This window comes from Capra hircus, chromosome 12 (genome assembly GCF_001704415.2).
Source record: "Capra hircus breed San Clemente chromosome 12, ASM170441v1, whole genome shotgun sequence".
In the NCBI taxonomy this organism is placed as follows: Eukaryota; Metazoa; Chordata; class Mammalia; order Artiodactyla; family Bovidae; genus Capra; species Capra hircus.
Window position 1 is genome coordinate 68,315,959 of NC_030819.1, and position 21,931 is coordinate 68,337,889.

The 21,931-nt window shown below is 43.1% G+C and overlaps 2 protein-coding genes across 11 annotated transcripts in view; one reads left to right on the top strand and one right to left on the bottom strand.

Moving 5' to 3' along the window:
• The window catches only part of RCBTB2 (RCC1 and BTB domain containing protein 2), a 53,822-nt gene extending 37,938 nt beyond the window's left edge, over positions 1 to 15,884 (top strand). For all 10 annotated transcript variants that reach the window (XM_005687449.3, XM_018056732.1, XM_018056729.1 and 7 more), the window contains 5 exons: positions 2,391 to 2,581; positions 3,089 to 3,215; positions 4,829 to 4,968; positions 9,157 to 9,287; positions 14,635 to 15,884. In XM_005687449.3, the coding sequence (XP_005687506.1) occupies positions 2,391 to 2,581; positions 3,089 to 3,215; positions 4,829 to 4,968; positions 9,157 to 9,287; positions 14,635 to 14,775 (730 nt within the window). In that variant the 3' untranslated portion in view covers positions 14,776 to 15,884. The remainder of the gene's footprint in view (positions 1 to 2,390; positions 2,582 to 3,088; positions 3,216 to 4,828; positions 4,969 to 9,156; positions 9,288 to 14,634) is intronic.
• Positions 17,554 to 21,931, bottom strand: part of RB1 (RB transcriptional corepressor 1) — a 117,656-nt gene continuing 113,278 nt past the window's right edge. Inside the window, exon 27 of the mRNA XM_018056748.1 lies at positions 17,554 to 19,941. Coding sequence (XP_017912237.1) covers positions 19,868 to 19,941 — 74 coding nt within the window. The 3' untranslated portion in view covers positions 17,554 to 19,867. The remainder of the gene's footprint in view (positions 19,942 to 21,931) is intronic.

The following is a 21,931-nucleotide window of genomic DNA, read 5'->3' on the forward strand; positions in this document are numbered from 1 at the left end:
TCTTCACTGTTTTCTGTTTTGCACTCTTTCTCACTCTCTGCCGTTTCAGTTCTAGTACCTCTTAGCCATTAAGCCATGCCGTTGTGGTGGATCTAGTTTTGTTGAAGTGACACCAAATCCATTTGTTTTCAACATATAGGAATTTATTTTTCCAGTAAAAATGGCTGGCTACAAAATAAAGTATGCAGTACGCCAGACCTCCTGGGCTTCCTAGGTTCAGCAGTAAAGAATTCACCTGCCAATGCAAGACACATGGGTTTTATCCCTAGGTCAGGAAGATTGCCCTGGAGAAGGAAATGGCAACCTACTCCAGTATTCTTGCCTGGAAAATCCCGTGGACAGAGGAGCGTGGCACGCTAGTCTGTGGGGTCACAAAAGTGTCAGACACGACTTAGCGACTAAACAACAACAGTGCCAGACCTCCTGACAGTAAACCTTAGCTCAGTTTATCGTCTACTGCATGTTTGACTGGACAATTTGAACTTCCATGTTTGCTTCTTGGTATGAAGCAAGAAGCATATGTCCTTCAGACGAAGGACGGATGACCTTAGACAAAGGCAGGGCACTTTGGCAGGTGCTGGAGTCCCAAGCCCAGACCTGAAGGTTCCCCTAAACTTTCTCCCTTCTCGTTGCTGTAGCAGCTGGTGCTGTCCGCCAAGCCCAAGCCCCACCCCTGACTTCCCTAGTGGCACTGGGTGTTCCAGGTAAACGCCCTAGCCATGCTCAGGGAGGGCCAGCCTTCGCAGCTTCTCTGTATCTTTAACCCCTAGCTGTGGAAGCAGCATCCTGCCTCCTCAAATGAATGACAGGGGCTGCTCCCCATTCTTGGAGGGCCATGGTAAACATTTCGAAAGTGAATGTAGGAATGAAGTTATTTTGGTTTTCTGGTGTTGGGTAGTTTAGCACAGAAGTTCACGATTGTGTTCCAGTCCAGTTACATTTTTCATGGCACGTTTGTTATCAGGGAAAAGAGAGGTCCATAAAGAGGTCCATCAAAGAACATTCCTGACCGAGGACTTTGTGCATAGTGACATTGAGAGGCAGTGAGTACTTTCTGTTTGTTCAAACAGAGGGTGTGTGGGCAAAGATGATATGAAAGAAAGCTGGCCATAGACGGTAGGCAAATTATAGTAGGCCTTAAGAACACGTCTGAATTTTTGTCTTGTGGGAAGTCAGTGATAGGTTTGAAAGGAGTCATGAGAATGGTTTTTCTTTTTTTTTTTTACTTTATTTTACTTTACAATATTGTATTGGTTTTGCCATACATTGACATGAATCCACCACGGGTGTACATGCGTTCCCAAACATGAACCGCCCTCCCACCTCCCTCTCCATAACATCTCTCTGGGTCATCCCCGTGCACCAGCCCCAAGCATCCTGTATCCTGCATTGGACATAGACTGGCAATTCGTTTCTTACATGATAAGAATGGTTTTTCAAGAGAATCATTAACTTGACAGCATTGTGCGATTTAGGTCCGAAGAGAGAGAAAGTCTAAGACGGAGACTGGTCTGGGTATGGGGTATGCTTGATAAGGCTCTGACAAGTGGGAGATATTACAAAGAAAGAATTTGTTGTTATTTTGCCAACTGGATATTCTGAAGAAAGTGCTAAGTGAGGAGGGAGGAGAAGTCAGAGATGACCCTAAAGTTCTGGGAATGCTGGTACCTTTGCCCAGGGCAGAATCAAAATGGCACCTCACTTGGGGTAAAATATTATTTTAAGTCTGTGTGGACATGGCTTGGTCTTAGAGAAGACAGTTAGTTTGAAGTCAACAAAGCAGTGGTTTCCATTAGGAAGTGTTCTGAGAACTATCTGCCTGTCAGCCATGAACTTACTGAAGTGAGGTCTAACATAATGTTTGGTCCCAGAAAACTGCTCTCTGGGGTTCTAGATGATATCATTCAGTGATCTGAACTACTGCACTTAACTGCTTGCAGAGTGAGTTGGGGTGCCCCATAGAATGCTCCATGGAACCCTGAAATTGGTGAAGTTTTGATAAAAATATTTATTGGCCCTGGGTGGAAATGCCCTACATCTTTTTGATTTACTTTAGTAAGCAGTGTTTTAAGAAAAAATTAAATCACCTTTTTTTTTTTTTTTGGTCTTTTAGTCTGTTCTCCTGGCTTGTACTTCAGTTTCAAAATAGGTGCCATATTTTTATCGGCCTACTGGCTAGAAGTGGTAACAAGAAGACCTTCATGATGTATAAGTGGTTAAATGAGATATTGCTTAAATGTAGATAATGGTTTGGTGCCTGAAAATTTACAAGCTTAGGCTGAATGAAGAGTTTGTTTGGTTTTTTTTCATCAGTTAATGCTAAGGGAAGGAAAAATTGACTTGTTTCTTCTCCTGTTGACTGTTTACCTGGTGTGTGTTTGTGAACCTAGAATTATAGAGATTGCGGCCTGCCACTCGGCGCACACGTCGGCCGCCAAGACGCAGGGCGGCCACGTGTACATGTGGGGCCAGTGCCGCGGCCAGTCGGTGACCCTGCCGCACCTCACGCACTTCTCCTCCACCGACGACGTGTTCGCCTGCTTCGCCACGCCCGCCGTCACGTGGCGCCTCCTGTCTGTGGGTGAGTGACTGCTGTCTGTCGGGTGGTGGCCTGAGAGCTAGGAAGAAGACTGGGGCTGTTGTTTCTCAATAGTGGGGACTTTTGTTAAATGCAGGATCAGGCAGTTCATTTCCCTCTCACAGGTTCCTGTGAAAGAAAACTCACCGGACCAATTCATTTTCCTTAAAAGTATTAGAAATCTCATACTAAAATTCGGAGAACTTCGGATGGCTTTTTGATGTGACTGGGAAACCGTGGCTTTTATTTTTAGTGGGTGTATTTACTCAGGCTTTCAACATGTTTATTTAGCGAGGTGCTTGGGGCTTTGGTTATTTTGCCAGATTTACAAGCAGATGTGTCTGAGGTTCTTAGAACGATTGCAGCAGCGGGAAATCTGTACTTAGGGAAAAAAGCACACTGCTCAGTTGGTCAGTTATTTTGGGAAATTGGTATTTTCATGAGTGTGAGCAAAGCGATGCTATATTTGGCCTGCATTTTCACTGGAAAACACTGGTGTCATTCCCTTAGAACCCGACGACCACCTCACAGTGGCCGAGTCCCTGAAGAGGGAATTTGACAACCCCAACACTGCAGACCTGAAATTTCTGGTGGATGGAAAGTACATTTATGTGCATAAAGTCCTTCTCAAAATCAGGTAAGGCATCATCTGAGAATTGAAATAAATATGTTTATTATTTTCTAGTTGCAAAGACCTATGTCAGGCACTTCAGTGGCTCTGAAACAATGTGAGGCTCTTTTCGCCCTTATGAGCAGACAGTACAGCAGGGAAAACACATTATATGTGAAACAAGAGACCACAGAAGCCCTAGTATGCAGCGGCTGGCGTGGGCTGCGGGACAGACACAGTTGGCTTCCTCAGAGACTCTGGAGACAGCTTGTTCGCCTTGGCGCTGGAGAGCAGCCATCCAGCCAGCGGTGAACATCTATTGAGCCTTGTTGGGGCTGCTTGACCTCAGTGAACCTCCCTGCCCAGGAGCTGAGTGCAGCCCATGAGAGTCACTCTCCTTAATCAGCTGTGGGATACCGCAGGTTTAGACCTCGAAAAAAGACAAGAGCAGCAAGGTTTGGGGTAAAACTAACAGGCAGACTTTTAAAAGTTCACTTTTATTAATGGGTAATTTTTGAGCATCCATTTAAAATGTGCAACCTGAGGCATTTTGACATTCGTATATTCTCTGGAAACCACCATTCCACACCAGGATACAGAACATTGGCATTGCCCCCCTCAAAGATCCCTCAGGCCCTAGCCCTGGGGCAAGCCCTGATCTTCTTTCTGTCAGTATAGATTAGTTAGCATTTCCTAGAAGTTGATGTGAATGTAGTGATACAGTATGTATTCTTCTCTGCCCGGCTTCTTTCTTCTAGCCTAATGATTTTGAAATTCATTTTGTTGTTGTGTAACAGATGTCCAGATCCTCCTGCAGTGAATCACAAACACAGTATAGTATTTCAGTCTCAAGTTCACTTCTTAGTAAGGCCAGGCTGTGGAATATTTTCTCACTTCTACTGTTGTCCATAAACTTTCATAAAAATGAGGAGGTTGTGGTTTGTTAGGGCTGTTGTAACAAAGTTCTGTAGACTGATTGGTTTCAATAACAGAAATTTATTCTCTTATGGTTTTGGAGGCTGGAAATTCAAGATCTTGTTGAATGAATCAGGTTGTTCCATCCTCCGTCCCACCTTCTGGTGGTTTGCTGCCAGTGTTTTGCCCTCCTTGGCTTATGGCAGCATAATTCCAGCCTTAACATGGCTTTCTCCCTGTGTCCAAACCCCTTTTTTTATAAGGACACCAGTCATGTCAGTTTAGGGCCCACCCTAATGACCTCCTTTTAATTTGATCCCTTCTCTAAATACAGTCATATTCTGGGGTTAGGACTTCAGTCTGTGAATTTGGGGATTCAATTCAACCCATAACAGGAGGAGAAGAAACAAAATTACTCAGAATTTTAAAAAATAAAGCCACCTGATTTCTATAAATGCTGCTCTGTGGACATGGGGTGGGAGGGCCACAGAGGCGGCCACCCCAGAGCAGGCTAGCATTTGCAGCCTCCTCCAGTAAACCACTGTTTGCAGACTTCTGGCCAGCAGAGGAAGTGAGGGGCCAGGCCAGGACATGAAGGTGTGTGGCGTGCGTGTTTCCTCTCTGCATGGTAGTTGTTTCCTCTTTAACCATTACGAGCACGTGCTCCTCGGGAAGGTTATCGGCTCTTGCCCAGAAGCCAGGACCTGACATCTTTCTTCCTTCAGGTGTGAGCATTTTCGCTCTTCATTGGAGGACAATGAGGATGATATTGTAGAAATGAGTGAATTTTCGTATCCTGTTTACCGAGCCTTCCTGGAGTACCTGTACACGGACAGCATCAGCCTGTCCCCCGAGGAGGCAGTAGGTAATTCGCACCGGATTTGACCAAGAGTTTGGCAAAAAGGTGGTTTGTGTAGAGCCTGAAAGGAAGTCTCTGTGAGGGTAGTCACAAAACTAGTTCTGTTTTTGTGTGCTGAACCCAAACTCTCTTTCCTTCTTCCCACCTCATACAAAGGTTGGCTTGATGGATAAAATGAGAGATGGGTGAATTATCAACCCGTCAGCACTGTGGGGTGGGTGCCATTTCTCCTGAATTGCTAGACAACGTACACAACTTTTTAGTTTCCACAACCTGCTGTCTTCAAGATATTTACGTTATAAAAACGGTAAGATGCATGTAATAAGAAGCCCTGCTGGCCTCCATAACTGTGACTGTCTCTTTGGGACAGATTGCCATGGTCCAGTGCCTCACGGCACTTCAGGGTTACTGACGGTAAGAAAGCAACACAGGGCATCCATTTGGGCACAGGGTGAAAAACCTACTCAGTTTCAGGTTATAGCTGTCAGTATCATTGGCTAGTGGGACAGAAGAATGAAAGAATTGCCTCTGTAAGGAACCAAAGAAAGAGTTTAACCCTCAAATTTTAAAATTCGGTATTCATTTTACATTTGTAAAGCCAGTAACACTTTTTACCAGATCAGCATTTAATTTTCCTCGGGTGAACAGAAGTCTGATTTCTGTAGTTTTCTAGTTTTCCTTCCTTTCTCCCACAGTGCTGGAGGGCCAGGGCCCATGGTGTGCCACGCTCCCCTCGGCACCCGTGAGGGAGACAGACCGAGCCCTGCCCTGTGGAGCTGGTGCTCAGGGAAGGGAGGCCAGCCCTTAACAGGGAATCAAAGCGGTCAGTCAGGAGGTCAGGGAAGGCCTCCGTGAGGAAGTGTGCTGAGCAGAGAGCGAGGGGAAAGCAAGCAGACACCCAGGCAAAGAGCATGCTAAACAAGAGACAGTGTAAAGGTCTGAGGAGCATGGAGAGCGTGTGGAAGAGGAGGAGGAGGGGAGAGAGAGAGAGAGAGAGAAGGCAGTGGAGGTAACTGAGGCCAGGAGAGAGAGAGATGGCAGTGGAGGTAACTGAGGCCAGGCAGCTGGGTCTGGCCAAGACCAGATGCCGCCTTGGAGGTCACGATGAAGGGCTCAAGTTTTAGTCTTGATGTGATAAACAGCCTTGGAAGATTTTGACAATGGGGGTTGCGTATTTAGTTTTTGCTTTAATAGTAAAATGGAAAAAGGAAGTGGCTTAAACGAAGTGGTTTCTCTGTCTGTCACCCAGGGACACAGTGCAAGGCATCCTTAGGTGTGGCCCCTGGATTCACGCCCACGGCCACATCTGCACTGCAGACAGCGGGGCGGAGGAAGGGACAGTGGCGAGGCGCCAGGGGCAGACCCCGGTGTCTGTTGAGGAAGTCCCACTTCTTTTAAAACAGGGACCAGAGATGACCAAGGCCTTAATTAGCTGCATAGGAAGTTGCAGGGAGTGGTCACTTCTAGATGGCCATGGCTCAGCCACATAGTCTAGGATTTGGGGAGAAAAGGAGGATGGGTTTGTGTATTCATTTATGGAGGGAGGAGGCACCCGCAGCTTCAACTCCAGGAGTGAAAAGATCAGGCACTGTAATGGTTGAGATGTCAGGTGGTGGTGCCCTGGGTTAAGGTGGTCTAGCATGGAGGTGTTGAAAGAGATCAGGGTCTGGACACATCTTACATAGCAAGCTGACAGAATCTGTTGGTGGTTGGTTGTGGGGTGTGAGGGAAAGAGAAAGATAGGGTGTTTGGCCCGAGTGTGGAGAGCACCAGGTTTTGCTCTGGAGTTTGAAAACTCAAAGGAGTTTGAGCTGCCTTTTAGACATCTGTGTGGCAGGTTTTCTATAGGCTCCTGGGCAAGAGTCTAAAGGAGGCCTGCATACCACATGTCTAAAAATTTAAAGTTATGTGTCAAGCTAAAAGCTTCAGATAAAATGTGTTAAATCCTCATACCTTGAAAAATACACCTTCATTAAGAACTGAGAGGCCAGGGTGGCGTTTCCTCTGGAATTTAGGGTGGTAGGCCTCTTGGAATGCCGTGCTAGGGCACCGCTGCACAGGAAGGTCAGGCCCCTGGCCTCCTGCTTGGGGTCTGCTGTCTTTGTGTGCCGGCTGCCTCCCGCACCACAAGAGGTGCACGGGCACGCAGCCTGCATCTCCATGCTCCGTCCATCCTGCCCTGGCCACCCCTGGCCCTGGGGGTCTGTACCTTGGTGACAGGGTCGAGGGGAGGAAACACTTGCGTGTGTGGCCTCAGGGCTGATTAGGCAGGGAGTCCCAGGGTCCCTGGGGGCTCAGACAGCAAAGAATCCGCTTGCAATGCAGGAGACCCGGGTTCGATCCCTGGGTCAGGAAGATCCACTGGAGCAGGCAATGGCTACCCACTCTAGTATTCTTGCCTGGAGAATTCCATGGACAGAGGAGCCTGGCGGGCTATAGTCCACAGGAGCGCAGAGTCGGACATGACTGAGCGACTAGCACTTTCACACTTTGCCAGAGTCCTGGGTGCACAAAGTGTGGTCTAGGAGCAGGCACGTGGCTCCCTGGCCACTGTGGGGAGGGGCTGCCTGGAGCAGGTGCAGAGCTGGGCCCTCCTGAGCGGAGGATCCAGGCAGTACCTGTGAGCACACGCATATGTGAGTCTGGTGCCTGGGGTGTGGGGAGCTGTCAATGTGAATCTGAGAGTTGTTGAGAACCGACCAGAAACAATCAGGTCATTCGCAGCTCTCAAGATTTCAAAAGATTTCAGTTTGTTTCCCCCAGTGGGCCATAGGCCTTTCTTCTATGATAATATTTGTCAGGTTACAACGAAAGCAAGTTTCCAACTAAAATCTACCACGTTGTGTAAAACTTCCTGTAAGGTTGAAGAAATCCTGGCTCTGTGTCCTTTGGGCCCTCTATGCAGTACCTTCCGTGAAAAGGTTATCTTGAAGTAAACTTGACAACAGTCTAAAGTCAGGATTCAGCCGGCTTTTGATCAGGTGGCAGCCAGGACTGAACTGGACCTAGCAAGTGTTCCACTCTTCCCAGGGTGTAGGACTGCTGAGCCCCTGGTGTGGATCCCATTCATGCAGGGGTGGAGGGGACTCTCACAGTATCTCCAGCCGAGTGACATAACTCGGGTGCCACTCACTGCACCAGTGACATACGTTATGCTAATTAACAAATCCGCAAACGGAGACTTAAATAACCATAATGAAAGACAAGGGCCTTTCGAATACTGACTGACCATTCTTTTTTTTTTTTTGGCTGCATTGCACAGCATGTTGGATCTTTGTTCCCTGACTTGGAATTGGACCCTTGCCCGCTGCAGTGGAAGCTTGGAGCCTTAGGCACTGGGTCACCAGGGAAATCCCCTGACTGACCATTCTTGATTAGAGTGCTTTTCGTAGTATCCCTTGTGTGCATGTTCAGTTGCTCAGTCGTGTACAACTCTTTGCGACCCTGTGGGCTGTGGCCCACCAGGCTTCTCTGTCCATGGGATTTCAGGCAAGAATACTGGAGTGGGTTGCCATTTCCTTCTCCAACGGTATCCCTTGGAGTAGCTTAAAAATCAACTTAAACATCTAAATCACTCTATGTTGTATTATTTGAAAGTAGATATCTATAACAATAACAAGAATCCTCAGGTTTTTACCAGACAGTATTAAAACTGTGCAGCTGGAAATCATTTAGGGAAATAAGTGAAGTAAGAGTCTGAATATTGAACTCTGGGGCAATCGAGTACTCAGAAGTCAGGAAAAACGGTCCAGCCACGAGACTGAAGAGTAACTTCTGAAGGAGAAGAAGACCTGAGCACGTGTTTGAAGGAGCACGTGTGAATGCTGCTGGAGAAGCTGCCGATGCTTCAGCGGGAGGCACGGACGACCGGAAGACTCGAGCCGTTTTCCCTTGCTGCTCCTTTCCCCACAGCTGCTTGTTTGCGTGCTGCGTTTGCTCAGGGCAGCCGTGTCCTTAGATCGAGTCGCACACTCAGAGTGTGTGAGTCAGCCTAAGCTTCAATTCCCACACCCCTTCGCTAATATTATATTGGGTTAGCCAAAAAGTTCGTTTGGGGTTTTCCATATGATGTTACAGACAAATCTGAACAGAAAGTTCTGGCCAACACAGTATTTAAAATAATCTCTGATGGGTTGAGTGAGCTTAAATCAGGATACTTGAGATCACTCCCTAATAAACATCTCTTTCTACCAGGGTTGCTTGATTTGGCTACATTTTATAGAGAAAATCGTTTGAAAAAGCTCTGCCAACAAACTATCAAGCAGGGAATCTGCGAGGAGAATGCCATCGCGCTGCTGTCGGCCGCTGTGAAGTATGAAGCTCAGGTAAGAAAAGCATCCTTACCACAAGCTCACCTTCTGGAAGAAATAGCTGTCTACTTCACGCCTTACGCTGAGAGAAAGTCTGCTTAAAGATTTAATTTGAATAAAGTACTAAAAGAAAAAATATATAAGGGAATGTTTATATAAAGTTAGGATGAACTTCAAGGGCAGAAACCATGAAGGAAAGGATTGATAGATCTGATCTCAAAAAATTAAAATGTTTACACATACACGCATACACACACACAAATAGAAAGTAAATGACACTCTGGAAAAAATATCTTAAACACAGTGAAGCAAGTTTAGTTCAGTCACTCAGTCATGTCTGACTCTTTGTGACCCCGTGAATTGCAGCACGCCAGGCCTCCTTGTCCATCACCAACTCCCAGAGTTTACTCAAACTCATGTGCATCGAGTTGGTGATGCCATCCAGTCATCTTATCCTCTGTTGTCCCCTTCTCCTCTTGCCCTCAATCCCTCCCAGCATCAGGGTCTTTTCCAATGAGTCAACTCTTCACATGAGCTAGCCAAAGTACTGGAGCTTCAGCTTTAGCATCAGTCCTTCCAATGAACACCCAGGACTGATCTCCTTTAGGATGGACTGGTTGGATCTCCTTGCAGTCCACGGGACTCTCAAGAGTCTTTTCCAACACTACAGTTCAAAAGCATCAATTCTTCAGCACTCAGCTTTCTTCACAGTCCAGCTCACATCCATACATGACCACTGGAAAAACCATAGCCTTGCCTAGATGGACCTTTGTTGGCAAAGTAATATCTCTGCTTTTTAATATGCTGTCTAGGTTGGTCATAACTTTTCTTCCAAGGACTAAGCGTCTTTTAATTTCATGGCTGCAGTCACCATCTGCAGTGATTATGGAGCCCAAAAAAATAAAGTCTGACACTGTTTCCACTGTTTCTCCATCTATTTCCCAAGAAGTGATGGGACCAGATGCCATGATCTTCGTTTTCTGAATGTTGAGCTTTAAGCCAACTTTTTCATTCTCCTCTTTCACTTTCATCAAGAGGCTTTTTAGTTCCTCTTCACTTTCTGCCATAGTTAATATATAATTCTTTTAAAAAATGATAATATGAGCAGTTTGATGGAAAAAAAATGGACCTAATGGATTTATGAACAAATGAAAACTAAGAATGAAAATAAAGTATAATTTTTCAGTTGTCAATAGGGAAATCTATTTTTAGAAATAGTACAGGCTCAGGATAATGGGTATTCTCCTAAATTGCTGAGGAGAACACAAATTAGTGTAATCAGTTGGGGCAGTTTGGCATAATATGTAATAAAAGCTTTAAAAATTTAATTCTTTAAGGAATTCACTTGTAGAAAGTTATCTTAAGAAAGTAATCATGGATTCAAAGATTTAGCATCAAGGACATTTCCCTGCAGCATTGTTCATAATTTTTAAAAATTTTAAAAATTCAGCACATATATATCAGTTCTCAGTTCAGTCACTCGGTCATTTCTGACTCTTTGTGACACCATGGACCGCAGCACGCTAGGCCTCCCTGTTCATCACCAACTCCTGGAGCTTACTTAAACTCGTGTCCATCAAGTCAGTGATGCCATCCAACCATCTTATCCTCTGTCATCCCCTTCTCCTCCTGCCTTCAATCTTTCCCAGCATCAGGGTCTTTTCAAATGAGTCAAGTCTTCGCATCAGGTGGCCAAAGGGTTGGAGCTTCAGCTTCAGCATCAGTCCTTCCAATGAATATTCAGGACTGATTTCCTTTAGGACTGACTGGTTTGGTATCCTTGCAGTCCAAAAGAGTCTTCTCCAACACCATAAACACAACATAAAGGTAGGAGAAAATTGTTTAAAAAATGGTATAGTCTTTGGGGTCACAAAGAGTTGGACACAACTTAGCAACTGAACAACAACCTCAGATATACAGATGACACCACCCTATGGCAGAAAGTGAAGAACTAAAGAGCCTGTTGATTAAAGTGAAAGAGGAGAGCGAAAAAGTTGGCTTAAAGCTCAACATTCAGAAAACTAAGATCATGGCATCTGGTCCCATCACTTCATGGGAAACAGATGGGGAAACAGTGGAAACAGTGGCAGACTGTATTTTTGGGGGCTTCAAAATCACTGCAGATGGTGACTGCAGCCATGAAATTAAAAGAGGCTTACTCCTTGGAAGAAAAGTTATGACCAACCTAGATAGCATATTAAAAAACAGATATTACTTTGCCAACAAAGGTCCGTCTAGTCAAGGCTATGATTTTTCCAGTAGTCATGTACGGATGTGAGAGTTGGACTACAAAGAAAGCTGAGCACCGAAGAATTGATGCTTTTGAACTGTGGTGTTGGAGAAGACTCTTGAGAGTCCCGTGGACTGCGAGGAGATCCAACCAGTCCATCCTAAAGGAGATCCATCCTGGGTGTTCACTGGAAGGACTGATGCTCAAGCTGAAACTCCAGTACTTTGGCCACCTGATGCGAAGAGCTGACTCATTTGAAAAGACCCTGATGCTGGGAAAGATTGAAGGCAGGAGGAGAAGGGGACGACAGAGGATGAGACAGTTGGATGGCATTAGCGACTCAATGGACATGAGTTTGAGTAAACTCCAGGGGTTGGTGATGACTCCTGGCATGCTGCAGTCCTTGGGGTTGCAGAGTCAGACACGACTGAGCGACTGAACTGAACTGAACTGAACTGAACAACAACAACGTTAATACTATTCAAGATATATCACTGACTGAAAAACTGTGGTCCTATTTTTTAATAAGTATATTTGTTAAATAAAAATATTTTAAAAATTTAAGTATAAATAGCTAAATTGAAAGTGACTAAAATTTATTATCTACATAGAATAAAAGACTGAAAAATATAGTCAGTGGTTATCTTTGAATTGGTGGGATTGTAGATGATTTTTATTTTATTATCTTTGCTAGTTTTTCCTGAATTTTCTATAGTTACCATGTATTGTTTTGATAATAAAGAAAACCTGTCTTAGAGTTAAATCTTGAGGAAGCAGGCCAGACTCCTTGGAGTCAATTTCCTTAAGGATATCCTTTCCTTTGTCCAAGAACAGGGACATTTTAGCAGTGAGCAAAAAAAAAAGCCTATAACGTCTTTTCTGCTTATATAAGTAATAATATGCTTATTAAAGAAAATTCAGAAAATACAAAAAGTGTGAGGAAGGAAATGCCTCATCAACCAGAGGACACAAACATTTCATACAGCTCCTTCTGATTTTTTCCCTAGGTTATGTGTATATCTCTAAATACTAGGTTTTTTTCACTTAACATTAAAAAAAATATCTTCCCTGCCTTGAAGCATGGACATTTAAAAGCATAGTGAATATTTGTCTTTCATCAAGGTAATAATACATTGGGCACTTACAACACGGAGAATGCTTCATGGCCAAATAGTAGCTATGTGCTTGGTTTCAAGAGTTTGTTACAGTCACGGCGATAATACTGGACTCTTCTGGACTGCGTCAAATGATGAGATGCCAGGCATATGTTTTCCTCTGAACTAGGCTTAATTTGCAAGACTTCTTCACATTTCCTATTTATGTGAATTATTTGAATGCTTACCATCCAGCCCTCTGTTTTCTAGAAAGTAAGCTCCTTGAGGAACGGCAAGGACTTTGTTCTGCCAGACCCCTAGTGCCTAGGATAGTGCCCGACACATAGTAGGTGCTCGCTAAATGTTTGTTTCATGAATGTCCAACTTTGCCTTTAGAGGTAGACTAACTAACTGATGTGCCCTAAATTAGTACAACAGCCCACAAATAAAATTGACTCAGTGCATACATCACATAAAAGTTCTTATAAAGAATAGTGCGTTTGATATGACTAGTATTCTTACTTGCTGACTCTAATAAGCAAGAAATGGACAAAAAAGAAGTGGACCTTTTCAGCAAATTATCCCTCATGGTTGACTACACTTAATACATAATTAATACAAGCCAGGGATTATTCAAAGTACAGTTCACATCGTGCTTAATTCTCAAAAGAACCCGATAAGAATATAGGTATTATTATTATTCTAATTTACAAGTGAGGAAGCTTGAATCTGAGAGATTAAATTCTTAGTAAGCTATTAATGATAATTTTAAAGCTGAAATGCATTCCCAGATTGGACCAGTTTCAAAAGCACACGTTCTACCACCATTCTCTATTGTCTCCATATTTTAAAATCAGCAGTGTTTATGCACTGGCTCAGCAGATGTCCACCTAGTGCCCATTAAATGCCTGACACCATTCTAGGCACTTGAGGGTACAAGAAGTGAACAAAACAGACCAAAATCTCTGCCCTCATGGAACTTTCTGGTGGTGAGGGCAGTAGATAAACTAATACAATATGTGTTCTGTTAGGTGGTGATAAGCGATATAAAAAAGTTAGGGAAGGGCAGTGGGAGGAGGCCAGACTGAGATGAAATCTGAAGGTTTCAATTGTGGTTGAGGAAGGAAGGGAGGTCTCACCAAGGAGAGCCGAGCACAGCCATGAAGGAGACGCGGTAGGCCGTGCAGGCCAGGGCCCAAGGCCCTGGGTCTCCACAGGCCGGCCTGCCTTTCACTCTCAGTTCTCTGGGGCCAGAAGTGTGTCCAGCCGCCTGATTTCTGAGTCTCAAGTTTGCAGATCTTATCAAGGGAATCACTATGGGACCTTTTTTTTTTTTTTTTTGCCTGGCGTACATTACAGTAAGCCAGAAATCACCAAACTGGAGTTTCTCTCAGCAGAAAGTTGTGATTTCTTCCAAGCACTTTCCCACTTCAGAGTCCTGAAGCTCTGTATGATCCGATGAAGCCTAACCATCCCAGCCTTGTCTTCTTGTGAAGGAGAAGAGAGCAGTGGTCTGTTCATGACTTCAGAGAAGCAGTTCCCCAGATGACTCTTTCATAGCATAAGCTTTCCTCACAAATTCTTTACAGGTAGAACTATTTAAGCCCCATAAGAATATAAAAGAGGAGTGTTGGGCTCACCATAAAGAAAATCTCTTAATCAATTTACTCTATGCATTCACACAATAAAGAAATATTTATTACACAAACAAAAAAGAGTGTTGTACTCTGAATAAGCAGTGAAAGAGGAATGAACAGTGCCCATCAGTGCCTATCTCTGGGAAGAAAAAGTCTCACTTTTTTGCATTGGTTACTGTAGATGAACTTGAATGCTTTCCTGTTATTTACATTTTTACAAGCATAGACTCATATCAGCTGTACAGTTTTACAGCTATTCTTTAGGTACCACTGTCCCAGCAATTCTTTCTGTTGGCCATCAAATCTTCTCTCCTCACCTGTGTGTTTTAGGAATTTTTGTGCTATGTTGCATTGCATCAGGGTATGCGAATTTGCTAAAACATTTCTGTTGTCGTCCCTAGGACTTAGAAGAATTCTGCTTCAGGTTTTGCATAAACCATTTGACTGTAGTAACACAGACTTCGGGCTTTGCAGAAATGGACCATGATCTCTTGAAGAACTTTATCAGCAAAGCAAGCAGAGTTGGAGCCTTTAAAAACTGACCCTCACCTGCAGGAAAGAATTTCTAGTGTTTCCACTCTCCCTGCAACAGCCAGAGAATAACTTCTCCTTAATAGTGTTGATGATGAGCTCCATTTGGGCTGAAAATGTTGTCAAAACAAGGGGATGGTGGTGAGTCTTCCCCACCTTCTGAAATCCACTGTCTGCAAGAGAAGGCATTAAGTGCTCTGTTCAGATGGAACTAAGCTCAAGGGGAAAAAATTGAAATGTCTTACTGTATTTACCATTTCCTTTTACGAGTCACTTAAGTTGGAGACTTTTGGTACAGGGGTCAAAGTGTATGCTATTCTGGCCAAATTTGCATATTCAACAGGCTGGTACCACACGGATAAGCTTGACTGGGAATGCTGTCACCAGCTCACTTTCAGCATCCAGCACAGTGCCTTGCATATAGTAGGCACTCAACTTATTATCAGTTTTAATCATGCCTGAACAGCTTTTTATTTATGGGACACTGGATGAAGGAATAACTTAGGTAAAACAAATGTAAAACAACTGAGTTTCCTATTATGGTACATTGTTCTGAGGAATAGTGGCTAATTTAGAGCGTTAATTAGAATTCACAAAAGGCCTTGGCAATTAAATTGTTGAAGACAAGGGCTAATTTTAATTCTCTGTTTTACTCTGAGTCATCATTTCTCATATGAAATCACTGAGTATGAAATACTTTGAGTGAGTGTTATTCCTGGGCTCATTTGCCTTACATAATTGCATAATGTCCTTTTACTTTTGTGTTAAGAGATTTGCCTCCATAAGTAAAAATGGTTTTCTCTTGTAGTTGATTTTTATGTCACCACAAAACAGGTCTTTTAACTTGGCCCAGTGTGATGATAAAAGTAGCAGCCAAAAAGGAACTAATACTTACATTTCATGGGCAGCACTAGCAAGAATGAGGTAAATTTATACTTTTTCAATCAAGTTACCCAGCTGCGAATGAGAAACTGAAACAGGATGTAGGCTGCAGCGTCAGGCTCCTAATGTGTATTTCACAACAGGATACTACTATGCGAAGAAACCTCTTTTGGAATTAGAAACCTTGTTCTGATGCTGAACTGTTTGATAATAAAGTGCTCATTTGTAGGTAACAGAACAAATGTGTGTGTTTTTTTAATTCATCAGAAGCAGCAAGATTCTGCCAACCTTATGTCTCTTAGATACACATGGATTGTTTCATATAAGCTAATTTTTCAAAGCAGTCACTCAGATAAGGCATCATAGCAAAGCCTACCCTAAAACATAGATGACTTCTAAACAGTTTAATTACTATTCATCCACTTACCTACAAGTAAATGGTCTTTACTGGTGAGGTCACTTGAATCCTTGTTTTTGTTGATCTGTTTTTGCAGACCTGGTCTGGTAGAGGCCAAGGAGTCTGGATGTCTCTAACTAAGTCAGAATCCCATTTTTGGAACTACACAGTTTGGGTTATTTTAAAACAGCCTCACCCCATGTGTCTGAATGTTCTAGTAGGTTTACTGTTCTCTCCAGCAAAGAAACATCGAGGCTTGGGTGTTACCAGCCAGCTTCAGTTCTCACAGTCAGATGTCCACAGGCTTCATTCACTTCCGACTTCTCCTCAGCCTGCTGTGCTTGCTGTCACTGACCAAAAGCCTTTGTATTTTACAATGTCTTCCTGAACCTTCTCTTCCTCTTTCTTGCCCTTTTCGGGCAGTCTTCTGAAGTTCCTCAGTGCCTTTTTCTTTTATGAACTCATTTCATGGAAACATGGGACCACCCAGAAAAACAGGTAAGTTTATTTAGGGATGAAAAATGGATTACCCTTCACGAGGCTCCATAGTGGGTCACCACTCTGCCAGAGTACATGTTAGTAAGAAGGGGTGGATGGAGTTCTAGCTAGATTTCCTCCAGAGAGGGAGAGAATATGATTTGTTTCCATATACTTGGGAAACATACCTTCTGTGCAGACCCCCCCACCCCCCACATATGGACTTCTGGATGCTAGAACTACAGTCGTGGGTGAGACCAGTCAGGTTGATCCCAGGATGGGTAAACAGGCAGTAGGCAAGCTGAGTAAGGTCATTTCTGATGGCGATGATGCTGTTACACTTTCAAAGGAGAGCAGCACAGTACAGAGGAAGGATTTTTAGCTTGGGTGTCAAGGAAGACCTCTGAGCTGAGAGCCCAGAGATAAGAAGCAAGCTAAACAAAATTGTGGGGGAAGATCACTTATGGACAGAAGGAACAGCAAATGTAAAAGCCCACGGCAGGGACGGGCTTGGCATCACAAGACAAAAAGGCCAGTGTGGGTAAAGCAGAGTGAGCACAAGGAGGAGGCAGTAATCCACAGTGTGAGTACCCCTAGGAGAGGAGCGCAGCCAATCCATTTACACTTTTAAAGGATCACTTTCACTCTTCAAGGAGTAGAAAGGTGAGGAGGGAGGCAGAGACCAGTTAGAAGTCTCTTAACAGTGGTCTAGATATGAGCTATCAGAAGATAGGTTTTTATCTTGAGCAAGTATGTGTTCAGTAAAATGGGGAAAGACCAGGGTAGAAACAAGGTGTTTTTGTTTGTTTGATTCTGGTTTATATTTTGAGAAGCTGGGTGGGGTAGGAATTGAGTTCTTTCGGCTGTGAGAGCTCTGACTTCCATGAAGAGGTCAGGGCTGGAGAAATAAATTTGGGATTCATCAGCTTACAAAGCCCATTAAATGCTAAGAATGGACGAACTACTAGGAGAGAATTTAGATACAGAAGAGACTGTTACAGCACTTAATACAAAGACCACATCGGACCACTGAGACTCTTAACTAATTTATTGAAAAATAGACAAACTATTGTTAATTGTAGAAAATAGTAATGTAGCAATTTCAAATGTACAGTTTTAACCAATACAAAAAGCAATAAAGCAGTATCTGAAATCTTATGTAAGAAATCTCAATACACGATCTCTGAAGTTCCTTAAATTCTGACACTAATTCTAACATGAACTTATTAGCAAAAGACCCAGTAATGTGGTAAGCCCTTGACCTAAAAGCTAACTGATTTGTATGATATTCATGCAAAAATGAATGAGGACATGAGATAAAGCTTTCTAGTGCCTGTGTTACCAAGATAACTGTCAAAAAATGAGTTTCAACTTAATTGAGCACAAAATAAAATTTTGCTTTCTAACAAATAAGACCAGATTTCTTTTTAAAAAGAACTCTGTTTAAACAAAGTAATTTTCTAAAAGCTAGTAGATGCTACCTTAAATACCACCTATTTTAAATTATACCATCTCTAAATAAGTTAATCACACAAGATAGTTTAAATTACACCTTTAGGTGTTGGGGGAGGGGGAAAGCGCCTCTTTTTCTACTGTAGCTATTTTAATTTGAAGCTTCTGCACAAAATCAGAGAGAGAAACATTAATGCCTAACCCAAAGACCTTTCATCACCTGCACTGTGGCCTAGAAATAATGTGGCTTTGAATGTGCCAGTGTAAGACCATGCTGAAGTTAAAAAAAAGGCAACTGCTAGTTCAAAAGATACATGGAAGACATGTACCATTCCAGGAAAAAAAGAAAAGCCCTCTTCCCAAATTCAGGAGAGGAGAATCATTGGTGAGATGCAATTAGGAAACTCTCTAAGAAAAAAAATTAAGGCTCCTATAGTTAACAGTTGGTTTGCAGAGTAAAATTACTTTGTATCTTGATTCTTTGGGACCCAGAAACATCAGAAAGTGTCCTTGGGATGTACTGGATCCGGGTCCTCGACAGCAAAGCTCTAGTTGAACACTTTATTTTCCAAGTACTAGACAGGTACTTAATGAATTCAGTGATCTGAATGGTATAAAAACCAAGAGTACTATTAATAACTCTTTATTTTTAAAGCATGAGTTGGATAAAGAAAAGGATCAATAAACTCTTACAAGTCCTGAGGTATGAAACCTGTATCAGTAGTATGACAGTATCTCATAGGTTTATACTTTTGTTTTCTGTTTGCATTTTAAAACTAAAATTTATAAAACAAACACACAGTACACCCATTCAGTTTCCATTAGTAAACTCTAATGTGTAAAAAAATCAGTCATTTTCTCCTAAGTTTCTAGCATCTGTTTTAGCGCAAGAGTTCAGGGTCATTTGGGTGAATGGGGGCAGTCAGCCAAATTGCATTTGGAAGACAAGACGCATTTTCTAAGGGTATTCATGTTAAATTAAAAAAATAAATATAAATTAATAAAAATAACAGCAAACATCACATACGTGCCACAAGAGAAGACAAAGTACTCGGATAGGCACAGGTTGTGAGACTCACTCCTGGGGGATCCTGCCACCATTTGTAAAGCAGAACAATTATTAAGTAAGACCCCTATGTATCAACAAGTTCCATTCCAAGAGCACGTTCTTAAGTCCAATCTGTTCATAAGTCCAACAAAGTTAGCCTAGGTACCCAATGAACACATTGGCTATATAGTACTGTACTATAGTAGGCTTATAATACTTTTCACACAAATAATACATTAAAAAACATAAAAATAAAACATTTTCAGTCTTACAGTACAGTACCTTGAAAACTACAGTAGTACAGTACAACAGCTGGCACACAGGCTGGCACTGAGTGAACAGCAAGAAGCATTACTGATGGCGAAGGGACAGGCGGAGGGAGACGGCAGAGCCGAAGGGCTGTCAGCAACAGGAGACGGAAGGCAAGCTGCAACTTTGTGCCTGATACTGACGGCACAGGTTCTGGTTCCTCGCTGGATTCAATTGTTCACATCTTTGAAAGTTCACATCTTGAAGGTCTGTATGTAGGGGCCTTACTGTACTTTGGAAATAGAAACATCTGGTACAGCTTTTTCAATGGCAGGATCGACATAAGATTTGATCGACAGACACAAGATTTTCAATCTTGTACAATAATAATGCATGTTCTAGTGAGTACAATGTTGCCAGTGGCTTAGGAATCCCCTGCACAAATACTCAACTGTGCTATCCACAAAAAGATATGTATTATCTTCTTCACTAACTGTGGCTGTAAACAGAACCTGGGAGAGTCCTACAATCAGATCTGTAGGAGACAAAGACAATGAAGTCGGACGCGTATACGGTGCCCACCAAGGTCGTGGGGTCCTCACTTTTCTTCCCTGTTTGAGGTATCCATGCTCTCATTCATTTTCTGCTTTTGCATTCGTGTTCGAGTAGATGCTAAAAAAAGGATGAAGAAATGTTAACAGCACTGATGGTGTGGGTAAGTTGGTAAAGGCCTACCCAATTTGTTATGCTCACACCAAACTGATGGAGCCCAGGACCTCACAAGCTGTGGTTTCCAATTTTTTAAATCATATACCCCTATCAGCCAGCTTTCCCCGAAAATATGTACCATTAAAGTATGTATGTATTTATGTTATAAAACACATATACCCCAAACATTAAAACTCAATGAGATAAAGATAAATAAGCATTCTAATATTGTCTTCTGTACCCCCACAAGGTGATCTCACACACACTCAAGTGTGCCCAACTTTGTAGACCACTGCTCTAGAGGTGATGTGGTTAAGTCTGGCATCTGAGCAAACCAGAATCGTGGTCTGGTCCAGAATCTGCTGGAGTGTTATTCTTCATGAAGTTCAGAATTCCCTTGTGTTTGGAGATGCACTGCAAGTACTGCAAACACATCAGCTCACGGCTGATTTATTATTTTTTAAATAATTGGGCTGCACTGGGTCTTATTGCTGCAAGGCTTTCTGCAGTTTCGGTGAGCGGGGGCTGCTCTAGCTGCAGCACGCAGGCTTCTCACTGCGGTGGCCCCCGTGGGGCAGAGCAGAGGTGCCTGGGCTGCAAGTTGCGGTGCGCGGTCTCTAGAGCACGGGCTCAGCAGTTGCGGGGCGCAGGATTCCTTGCTCCTCAGCATGTGGGATCTTCTCAGACCCGGGATCACACCTATGTCCCCTGCATTGGCAGGCAGACTCTTAACGGCCAGACCACCAGGGAAGTCCAGCTTACAGCTCATTTAATTTGGACGTGGACATTTTAAAATACATTATTAATTACAACATAGACAGAAACAGAAAGCTTCTTTTAAATTATTTCAAAGTTCTTAACTTGATTTTAGAGGCAGGCAAGAGTTTTTTATAAAGAAGCACAGAGAACATTCACACTAGGGAGAAGGAGCGGCTCTCAGTCTCCTCTTCTGGCTCCTCCGCCCTGAGCAATCCAGCACTGTGTGATGGTCTGTTTCTGAGGAAACCTGAGGAGCAACCTGGAGAATTCCCTACCCTTATGGCTTAAGACTCCTGCCACTTCTCCATTTTCTAGCTGTACGAAGGCCCTGAATTTCAGCCTGGCAGAGGGAATTCAGTCATTGCTAAGTGTGTCAGTGTGAAATGGACTGACTACAGCAACTGAGCTCCTCTGTAAGAAAATACACATATTTTTACATCTTTCTACTCCTTTTACTTGTGGGCTCCAAAAGGCTTCCACATGTTTTTAAGGCCTGATTTTGGTTATAAGCTTCATGTCTATTTTCATGCACTGGGGAGGAAAAGCTACAAAAAACAGTAGTATATTAATTGATGTAAAATCCAAAAAGAGATTCATTTATAAGCAAAGAACTTACACCTGTTACATTTAGTTTCAATAGTATCTTCAAATAATATACATAGAAAAATGGTTTAAAATCAAAAGTAATTTTAAAAACTTTGTATCTCAAAGTTAGTATACACAGAGATGTACTGAGAGAACGCTTCTTTTTAAGAAGTCACATTTTAATTGGTATTGGTCTTATCGATATGTCCTATGACCTAAGGATGACGGTTTTAATTCTTATTATCTCTTAAATATTTGTCTTCTTTCCAAGACCTGGCTCTGTTTCCTGTTAATAGATCTGGCATCAGATTGTCAGGAAATGTCCCCTTTTCCTGGTGGCATTTCATGGCTACCTACCTCTCTAAGACAGTCCAGTAACAGTCTGTGCTTTCCTGGTGGCTCAGTGGTCAAGAACCCATCTGCCAGTGCAAGAGACCTGGGTTCGATCCCTTGGTTGGGAAGATCCCCTGGAGGAGGAAATGGCAACCCACTCCAGTATTCTTGCCTGGAGAATCCCGTGGATAGAGGAGCCTGGTGGGCTCAAAGAGTCAGACGTGACTTGGCAACTAAACAACTACAATTTATGCACACTCATCTTTTTCCTTTTTTT